The 10,985-nt window shown below is 39.9% G+C and overlaps 1 protein-coding gene across 1 annotated transcript; it reads left to right on the forward strand.

Moving 5' to 3' along the window:
• The first annotated feature begins 1,511 nt into the window (after positions 1–1,511).
• On the forward strand, positions 1,512–9,725 carry LOC141019462 (uncharacterized). Its single transcript, XM_073494389.1, has 15 exons — positions 1,512–1,554; positions 2,095–2,166; positions 2,300–2,413; positions 2,810–3,251; positions 3,411–3,496; positions 3,853–3,975; positions 4,831–4,899; positions 5,825–5,989; positions 6,066–6,184; positions 6,303–6,368; positions 6,503–6,604; positions 7,100–7,244; positions 7,785–7,896; positions 8,341–8,460; positions 9,404–9,725. The coding sequence occupies exons 1-15, from the start codon at positions 1,552–1,554 to the stop codon at positions 9,532–9,534; spliced, it is 1,869 nt and encodes a 622-aa protein (XP_073350490.1). The 5' UTR covers positions 1,512–1,551; the 3' UTR covers positions 9,535–9,725.
• The last annotated feature ends 1,260 nt before the right edge of the window (positions 9,726–10,985 follow it).

Here is a 10,985-nt window from a genome sequence, read left to right on the forward strand (position 1 = left end):
AGACGCTGCTGAAGCTCTGTGGGGTCGCTACGCATCATCTCATGTCCGGACACATTTGGCACAAGTTAAACACACAGCTCAGGAATGTCCTTTGTTTCAGTTTGTGTCACACACACACACACACACACACACACACACACACAAAGAACAATTTGAATGTAACCGTTGACTCTGCCAACAAACCCTGACAGCCTCACAGGAAATTTAAATAACCTGGTTGAAGGAGGGATTATCAGCCTGAGAGAGCTCATGTGAAAAAGTGTAACAGCTGGATTTGTCTCTTCTGTAACACCTGGATCAATTTTCACCCTGTTTGTCAGCTTCTGTCCGCCGAGGTCAGAGGTCAGAGGTCAGAGGTCAGAGGTCAGATGGATGGAGTCAGATTCCTGAGACATTCCTCAGATCCCTCAGGCAGAACAAATTGAGTAATGTTTTACATAAATCCATGCGGTGATAATCTTTTTATTTTCTACAAGTTGAAGAAAGAAGAAGTCCTTTAAACTGTATATCATCAGTGATTGATTTTAAAGTGTCTGTCTGGTTTCTCTGTAGGTCATGAAGCTCATACAGGAACTCCACGAACAAAAAGACAACGTGAAGGAAGAGATGAAGGAGCTCCGTCAACAACACAAGGTGAGACGATCACTGACAAAACAAGACTCTAATCTTCACAGTGTAACCAACAGTTATAATATTGAAAGTATTTCTGAGATAATACATCTGAAAAAGTAGTTTGTGGGGGATAAGTTTGACACTAACCCTGAGATCTCCTGAGAGATTTAAGAGTTTAAGCTGAAATAAATCAGTTGATTAATCAATTAAATAAATCAACTATTTTGATAATCGATTGATAATTTAAGTCATTTTAAAGCACAAATGACAAACATTCTCCAGCTTTTTTTAATTGTGAAGGTTGTCTGCTTTTCTTTGCTTAATGTGCCAGTAAACGAGGTAAAGACAGTTGAAGACATCTCTGTGGGCATCAGGAGATTTGTAATGAACATTTTTCGACATTTTACAGACCATGTGTCCCTGACGGAGGAGTCGGACAGAGATTCAATAGGGGAGTTGAGGAGTTTGAGGAAACTGCAACCTTTTAAAAGTTGAGATCTTTGAACACATTATGAATTTTATTATCATGCTTCATAAATGAAATGTAGTCTGTTTAAAACTATAAATGAAATGTAAATTGCTGTATTATTAATACACTTAAACCTACATAAGTCACACTTACATGTCGTTGGTAGAGACCTCATGTTTTAGTATTGAATGTGCATCATCACTAAAAAGTTACCTTGTGTTTAATGATTTATGTTCAATTGTAGCATTGACTGAAATTGAAAATATAGTAAATGTAATTTATTTTTCCCAAAAATGTTCAGAGGAGAGAAGTCTTCCTCTTTGAGTGCAGGTTCAACCTCCACCAATCAGAGGGTTGTGCATTGGCCTGTACTCTGCACAGCCTGTGAGGCGTGGCTCAGGGCAAAGACAGCCTGCAAATCACTCACATACTGTAGCTGCTCCTCAAAGTTAGGCTTATGGTCTGAGAACATGGTAAGAGCTGAGTTAGACTCAGGTTTGCAAAAAGGAACCAAATGCAACTCCAGGCAGGCAGGTGAAGGTAACAAAAAGCAAGACAACATGCAGAAGCAATCCAATAACTAAGGAAATACAAAAACACAAAGTAGAAACCAATGAAGCGCTGGGAACACAGACACTGATGAGACATGAGCAGCAAACAGACGTACTGACGGGGAAACACACAGGTGAAACAAATCAGGACAATCACAAAGACAAGGCAAGTTTATTTGTAGAGCACAATTCAGACACAAGGCAACTCAAAGTGCTTTACAGGGGCCATCAAGTCACATTAAAAGGCAAGAGACAGGAAGTGAAACTAAACATGACACATAGGCAGAGACTCTTAATGTCAAACAGGACATCACTAAACCAGAACCACAAACCATCACCATCAGCTCTTCTCTCCTCTGAGAAAAGAGGACACAGTCCAGAGATTTTAATGAATTAACAATATTATTCAAACCTCAGTGGAGATTACAGTGTTGCAGTAATGTATTTCCTCTCCTGTGTCAGATGGTTGGTGTAGAGACGGTCACTGCTGTGGAGAAGTGCTGCCACCGTGTGGACGACCTGGAGGAAACTGTGGTGAGTGAGAGAGATGAAGAACGTTCTCCTCTCTGCAGGAGAGTCTTCCTGCTCTCACAACTAAAAGTTGTTGCAATGACCTTTTGTCTATAAATAATGATTAAAGTTTCATCTCGTGTTCTCGCTGCGTCAGAGATCTTTGAAGGAAACATTTCAGAAGTATCCAGAGCCAGAGGAGCTGATTCAGTGTGTGACCTGGGACGACATGCAGTCGGCTCTGCTCGGTGAGACAGAAAGCATTCAGAAGGTGAGAGATGAAACTGGTTTCAGGAAGAGGGAGGTGCAGTAATCCAGACTGTCATGACTAAATCCTGATGTGCACTGAGTGAACGGATAAAGGGGACTCTAGTGATGCTACTTGTGTAGAAATCAGCATCCAAAATGACTCGCTTAGAAAGAGCAAAGAAGAAAATATTAGGAGAATCTACAATCCTGCTTTAGATTTCAGTGATTGAAACTGAAATCTCACAGTACACAGGTATGTGTCCCTCAATGTTGGTGTTAATCACTGAGTCAGTTAAATCTCTCTTTATGTTTATATGGAAAAGCTGATAGCTGAAGTGATAATACCAGGCTGAGATCAAACTCTATAAAATCACCAGAAACCTAAAATAACCGTCAGCATGTCTCTACTTTTTTACAGGAGCGTGTAAATTCAGGGGTTATTGTGGTCAAACCCACACACACACCTTTCAGCAGCACCTTCACTGTAAACACTGCAGCCTCTCATACCAGCTCGTCCTCCTCCTCCCACCCTGTCGAGGGAACCGACAGGTCAGCAGCTCCTCGTTCTCCATCGATTAGTGGACAAATTTCAACTCTCCAGAAAGCAACTGACACCCGGCCGGACAGAGAGGCTTCTCCACAGCTGACTCGTCCACGAACAGGCCGGCCGTCTGCTGGTGTGTTTCAGTCTCTAAAGGCCGCCGGCTCAGAGCGCTACCCAGAGATGGTGGCGGCTCTGAGGAACATCGGCAAACAGAGGGAGACGTTCAACAAGCTGGAAGCTCGTGTTGCAGCGCTGGAAGAAACAAAGGTGGAGCAGTCAGAGCTGACACACCTCAGAGAGCTCATCACTCACAAAGGTAACTTTACATCACCTGATCTGCCCTTTTAGTTACTGTACAGTGGACAGTGGTATCAGACTTAGCTGCTACTTATTGCAGCAGAATTTATCAGATTAAGTTTGAATCTGTTACTTCACTGACTTGAACTAATTTCTTGATATCATATTCTACATTCAGGTTCACAGGATGTGTCGAGTAACCTGATGGATCAGCTGAACCAGCAGAGAGCTTTAATAAAGAACCTGATGAGTGAGCAGGACAAGGTGGGTGAAGTTAAACACGATCCAGACATCAGCACCAAGATCAACTCCTCAGTATCACATAGTGTGTTTTCTGCTTGTGATCATATGAGGTGATGTCGCTGTTTAAAGCTGGACAGTCTGGAGGACACGTTTATGAACCTAAGAAACTAATGTGACAGAAATCAGTGTTTAGTGTGTGTGTGAATTAAATATGTGTGAATAAAGTTCTGGTGGGTGATCCCTTGTGGAGATTGGACATGTTTTTATCTACTGATCCAACACTTCATTCACTTTCACTAAACTGATGCAGAACTGTATATTTTAACACTAATGTGTGTGTGTAATTGTGTGTGTATCTTGGTGTGTGTGTGCTTCAGAACGTGGAGCTGGTGGACGACGTGCAGAAGGCGATCCTGCAGCTTCAAGCTGAATGTGAAAAACTTCATGAAAGCAGCCGGAGTCTACAAGAGGACAGCAGACAGAGACAGACACACATAGAGGTGGACAGACAGACAGACAGACAGACAACTTTCACCGTCCATGTTGCTCTTCTTACTTTGTCTTTGTATTTTCAAGGACTAGGATCAGTTAGGTGTTTGGTCTACAAAATGTCAGAAAATGGTGAAAAATGTAAAATCAGTATTTCGTCTTCAAATGTTTTGTTTTGTCCACAATGAGAAGATATTCAGTTTACTAACATAGAGGAGGCAAGAAACCAGAAAATATTCAGATTTAACTAACTTTTTTTTGTGTAAAAAAAATACCAAAGAATTGATTATCAAAATAGCTGACAACAATTTAATTTATATATGTATATATCTATATCTATATCTATATATCTATATCTATATCTATATATATATATATATATATATATATATATATATATATACATATTTATTTATATATATACAGTATATATATATATATATACAGTATATATATATATATATATATATATATATATATATATATATATATATATATATATATATATATATATATAACTATGTATTGTTCCATTTTGACTTGCACTTACTGCCAGATGATGTATTAACTTTTCCAAATTTAATAGACGTCCAACAATTTTTTTTACAGTGTAATAATACCTGTTAAGATAATCGATCAGCGCGTACTTTTATTACTTTAAACATGGTGTTTGTTGTAATAACGATATTATGCACAAACTGTAATTATTGCATTATGTATGTCTACTTGTTTGAGTCCTGAAGAAGTCAAATGAACTAATGATTTGTGATGGAAAAAGGAGAAAAGTCTGGAAATATTCTTAACTGTGTTTAGCAGGAATGATTTTCATTATTGCTTACAGTAACTGCTGAACTCTGTTTCCACAGGAACTGTACAAGACAACGGAGGAGCTGGAGGAGAAGAAGGCTGACAAACGGATGGTTGAGAGAGAAATCGTAAGTGGGTTCATTTTAACTTAGTGAAGGATAAATACTGTTGATACGAGAAGAGTCGGACGGGTCTGTACAGATAAATGTGCAAAATACACAAGTTCATATTAACTACAGAGACAGTAACTCATTGTTTCAATGGGCAATTTCTGAGATATGGCTAGAATTTCAGTTTAAAACATTCAGCAGCGTTAACCTTACTTCAGATATGTTTATGTAATGTGCTGCAGAGACGTATTTGTCCATCAATGTTGTAAAATATCACCTGCGGCTCTTAAGGTTCATTTAGCCGGTTACATTATTCCAGCCTCCACAATGTCTCTGACTCTGTGAAATACAGAGACTCATCCTATTTTTGAGGAAGATAATTTATCTTGTTACATGAGCACAATTAGAGGTTAGTTACTCACTGCATATGAAAGAAAAATGGCTAAATGATATTTTGTTAAAACCAAAATTACAGACATATGTTGAAATCAAGCAGAAGTATGACACTGGACCATATGTTATCTCGGAGTCAAAGGTCTTTGGTTGCACAGCTGAGAAGAGGAATCGCTTTAGAGGACAGCAGGTTGTGTGTATACATGAATAAGGAAATGTTCTGGTGCTCGGACGATACAGAATGATATGGTTGTTTATTTTTAATGCTTATAACTTTGTTTCTAAAGCTCTAAAAACATCAAGATGGTTGATTTGTTTAGTGATATTTGCAGTTTATATGTTGCTAACCCTTTTTTATATTGGTGTCTTGTAAGCCCGTTCGGGTAATAAAATCAGTCAGTCAATTAATATATATTAATAAATAGTCACAGTTCTAAGTATGTGTTATGACTATCATGGAGCTTTCATATTTCTGATGATATTTCATTATCACCAGACTCTGAAGGCCTCTTCCAGTCCTAAGCTTCTTGTTGTCTCTCCACACCTGCAGAAAGCAGATAAATCTGCTCTGGAGAGCAAAGTGAGCCGCCTGCAGTTTGACTCTGTGACGGAGCAGCTCAACGCCACGTTCCACGAGCTGCTGAACAAGGTGACGGGTCAGGAGCAGGACTGGCACAAAGTCATCGACAAACTCTCCACAGAGATGGAGTGTAAGGTGAATACTGTCAGACAGGAGCGTCACATGTGAAGGTTTGATATGTGACATGATATCTGACCTCTGATCTCTGTAGTTGAACAGGATCGAGTTGGACTCTGTGAAGAAGCAGCTGGAAGGTCGCTGGAAGAACATCCACGAGAAGCTGCAGGCTCAGGAAGCTCCAGAGCACGAGGACGCTGCTGCTTTAAGAAAGTACGTGTTCATATGTCCATCTCATGCCTACTCATGGTTACTAATACACACTGTGAAACAAAGAGCTGTGTATCTTCAGCAGTGAGGAGAAGTGACGTCTCTTTGTGTTTATTTCCAGACAACTCGTGGGCAGATTTCACTGCCTCTCCTGTGACCGACCTGTTGTCAAGTACACCTCTGGAACGTGAGTCAAAGCTGATAACACTGACCATTTAGATCCCAGATTATCTGGCATTTTTTTAAATTATCCCTCATATTACAAAATAAAATGACTAATTTGCTCTTGTTTGTTCATGTCTCCCCTTTGGACAATAAAAGACATTTGGTGAAGCTTCCTTCCTCTCCTGGATTCCCGGCACACAAGTCGATCAGGCCGTTTACTGTTTACGCTCTGGAGCGGTTTCGACAGCACTACAGGAGGTGAGATCAGTAGAGTTACCTTCAGTTTAACTGCTCTCGCTTTATCTACTGTTCCCTCTCTTCACCAGCAGGGGGCGCATGAGTCTTAAAAGCTTGAAGTGCTATAGCTTAGCAGTTAAAGGATCAGTTCACCCAAAAATGAAAATCCAGTCATTATCTCCTCCCCCCACATGCTGATATAAAGTCAGGTGAAGTTTCTTAGTCCACAAAACATTTCTGGAGCTTCGCAGCAAAACAGCGTTGCAGCATTCTGCTAAACAACTAAAAAAAACAGCCAGAAAGACATCAAATGTCTCCATACAGCTCGTCTGCTGTAATCCATGTCTACAGAAGCCCTAAGATCACAAACTGATCTGAAAAAACGTTGTTTATACCCTTTTTTAAGATGAAATCCTCACTGTGGCTGCTAAGCTAAAAGTGGGGTGTAAATGTGTAAAACAGAGATGCTGCAGGTACTCTGTCCTCACTTCTGTAAAGCTCTCTCTGACCGAACAGCGAGCGGATCTCTGAGCGGACCGACTACAGTCACCTGACTGTGTCGCGGAGCTGTGGGGGGAGGCACACTGTCACCTCGGCCAGCCAGCGACGCACCGGCCTGCACAAGCACCACACCCAGACTGAGGTGGACGCTATGATTCAGGTACGACAGACAGGAGTTTATACATCTTTTATTATATATAAATTCAGTATAGAGTCATTTAATGTGGGAGAGAACACTGATTCACTCCTCCACCAGCGGGCTTCTTTTTCTTTTGCAGTGTAGAGTTTCCACAGTTATTCTAGTTGTTCCACCGCGACCTGTGGACAGTGACCGGGGAAAACAATGCCTCTTCCTTTTTTGGTTGCACAATGGCAGCCGCCTTCTTTGTGCCAGAATCCGTCCTTCATTTTTACATGAAAAATCCAGCCTGGCGTCAGATTGAATATCGTAGTGAAAGTGATGTTTATAGGGAACTAATCTATATGTGGATGGTGTCATTCTTCTACAGACGGTGCACTGCGACATCAAGATTAACTTCAGAATGAGAAGTTTAGGAAAAAAAAGAATATTTCTCTCATTTTTCAACAAATACACTGGATCGATCAGATGTCAATAACTCTCTCCCTCTGTTTGTGTGTGTGTGTGTGTGTGTGTGTGTGTGTGTGTGTGTGTGTGTGTGTGTGTGTGTGTGTGTGTTAGTCAGAGGAGGTTGATATTATCGGAATGGACGGGCATATTTACAAAGGTCGCCTGAACACACCTGCTGTCAGAAACACAGACAGTAAACTACCTACGATCTCCACCAAAGACGGTAAATTTTTATTTAAACGTCCGTAAATGTGACCAAACCACACTATTTAACATATTTATAAACTCTGGTTAAGTCACAGCATTGTACAAGTAAAGGCAGCAAACTTACCTTTTTTAAATCCTTCTCTTTATTTGACTCTCAGGTGTCTGCAGGTAGCACTGTTTGTATATTATTATTATTATTATATTATTTTATGAGCTGTCAGGAATTTTAGTCCAGGGTCTTCGTTGGTTCTTTCAGCCTTGAACCTGAAGCTTCATGTGAAATATAATAAGAAGTGATTTGACACCTGCTGAAGTCCGTCCCTGCTGTCTGCTGTCCAACATGATTTGTGAGAACAAATGTCATTGAATGTATTTTGGCTGAGAGGCAACAGACGCTCTGTTTGCTCTGTGCTGCCGGTTGTTGTTGAACGTCGTCGTCTCTGTGCTCTGATGGCTGCAGGTTTGTGTAAAGACAAAAAGTCCTCTCTGTCCCACAAACCTGCTGCGTCTCCAGAGGTCGGTCACGCTGCTCAGCTTCATCACACCCACAGTGCCAAGAGCGCCCAGTGCAGCCGCTCAGGTGAGTCACACACACACAGGTGAAGGTGTGACAGTTCTCCTCATCCCATCCGTGGTTTCCTCTCTCAGTCTAAAGATGTCCATGTTGTGCTCATATTAATATAATATGTGAAAGCTGTCTGAACAAGTTTTCCCCCTGAACTGAAACCAAAGATCATCAAGCTGATTATCAGCTGTCTCTGTTCATCATCACAACCCTGAGCAGAGAGTTTTATATAAGATTAAATGTAAAAATTAGGTTGTTGTGGCAGAAAAAGTGATATTCAACAAAGTCAAATATATAATATACACACACAACTAGAGAAGAGTACACACCAACTTTTCTAGATCCACGCAGCCAACATGATATAGAAATATAAAGGGGGAGAAAATGTAACTGATAGATACCACCTTTAAATTTCCAATTTCAAAGGTTGTTACAGAGGATTTCTCTTTTTATCACTCCATAAATCTGAAAATACTGTTAAAGGCCGATAAAAAACATCAACACAGCATATGTTTAGGAATGAAATGTTCTATAAATCAGGCTGTGAATGATATATGTGCTAAGCCCTCTGTAAAACCTTCAGAATATAGATTTCTGCTTTAAAGATATGTATTGTAAGATTTCAGACGTTTATAGACAGAAAATGATGAATAAGATAAACATTTTTACTAACAGATATCAGCATAAAACTTCCACAGTTGATTCCCTACATTATGTTAAGTTTTCTGACATTTTGTTTAAATATAAAAATAAGGGTTTTTGAATAAAAATGCACTACTTTGAAGAAATGTCCAGAACAGAAAAAAACTTGAAACACCTAAATGTGTCTTCTGGATGTTTTCTATCCACTCGTCTGAAAGAGGTCATGTGATGGAAGCAATATATCCGACCATCATCCTCCACCAGGTGACCCCTGTATGTCTCCTCTAACCCCCCTCCTCTCCTCCTGTGTGTCCAGCCTCCAGCAGCTCGGGTCGGGACTGGCCCGTGTCGGCTCTGGGCTGCACGTCTCAGAGCTCCTTCACTCAGGCTTCAGCTGCAGCAGACAGCAACGCAGGGCGACAGGCTGACGAGCCGCTCGACCTATAGGGGGCGACAGAACGCTCTGTACTGTTTTATATGTGATTCTGCAGAGAGAAGGTAACCTGCTGCACTACATGTCCCATAATGCACCTGTCAAACACCACTACAGTCCACTACTTGCTCATTTTTTTTACTTTACTTTGATTTTTTGTGATCAGACACTTTAAATGTTGTTCTTATGAATGATAATGTCAATAATAATCAATAAACTTGAGTGTAAATTTGATCACTTCCTGTTGCTTCAGAGGATTTTTCCACTCAGTGGGACACAAGATATTGAATCAGTACCAGCAGTGGTGGAATGTAACTAAGTACATTTACTCAGCTGCAATTTCAAGGTACTTTGAGTTTTATTAATTACCTTTAAATTGTAAGTAGTAAGAAGTAAAAAGTACAATATTTGCCTGGTGTGGAAGTATAAAGTAACAGAAAAAAGAAATACTCAAGTAAAGTACCTCTGAGTACTTGAGCAGATGTACTTATTCTTGCTTCAGTCACAATAAAATAGATTAAAAAATTGAAAGTGTCTTGAATCAAAGCGAGTTCTTCAAACAGGACAGGAAGATGAACAGTTCAGAGTGAGTTCAGTCCTCCTCCTCGTCTGTTTCATCTTTACTCATCAGCGAGTCCTTCCTGCTCTCAGCCTCGTGTTTCTGTGAACAGGAAGTACACTTCAGTTCGTAGTAGTGATGTGTTTCCCCTCATGATGCAACTCCCCAGGGTCCTGGCGTCCTGCCACACAGTCTGACAGTTGAAGGGAACAACATATGGAGGCTTGTATCACTGACTCTCGCTATGTATATATATTTATACTGCATGTTGTTTGGAGCAGCCAAGTGTGTCTCCTCTGCTGCATGTGGCATAAATGTAGTGGAGTAAAAAGTGCAATATTTGTCTCCAAAATGTAGTGGAGTGGTAGTGTAAAGTAGCAGAAAAGTACCTCAAAATTGTACTTAATTACAGTACTTGAGTAAATGTACTTAGTTACATTCCATCACTGGAATCAGATGTCAGACTCAGGAGACATCTTACTGCACAACCAGTACTTTTACTGCTGATATTCTCAGTGTATTTCAAAGTAATGACACTTCTGTAAATTTACTGAAGAAGAATTTTAAATGCAGGACTTTATAACTTATAATGTTACTTTGACATTGTTGTAATTGGCAGTGTCTGATATTCAGCATTTTTCTGATTATTACAATTAGTGTTTTTTCAATAAAATTACTGATAAAATAAATTGATTTAAAAATGCACTACTACCAACAGGTACTTTAACTTCTGTTTAAATACATTTTGCTGATAATATTTCTGGACTTTTACTTGTAATAGGGTATTTTTCCGTGACTGTATTTGTACTTTAACTTCAGTAATTAATCTGAATACTTCACCACTGAGTATTGTCTTCAGTCATGTCTGTGGCTCTTTAAAGCTCCGTGACTCACACTGTTATTGAA

This window comes from Pagrus major, chromosome 23, assembly GCF_040436345.1.
Source record: "Pagrus major chromosome 23, Pma_NU_1.0".
In the NCBI taxonomy this organism is placed as follows: Eukaryota; Metazoa; Chordata; class Actinopteri; order Spariformes; family Sparidae; genus Pagrus; species Pagrus major.

What these genes read in the sequence shown, in the direction of transcription:
- LOC141019462 (XM_073494389.1), top strand. An exon ending in TGATGAGTGAGCAGGACAAG is followed by an intron (nt 3,497 to 3,852) that starts GTGGGTGAAGTT and finishes TGTGTGCTTCAG; the next exon opens with AACGTGGAGCTGGTGGACGA. An exon ending in AGAGACAGACACACATAGAG is followed by an intron (nt 3,976 to 4,830) that starts GTGGACAGACAG and finishes CTGTTTCCACAG; the next exon opens with GAACTGTACAAGACAACGGA.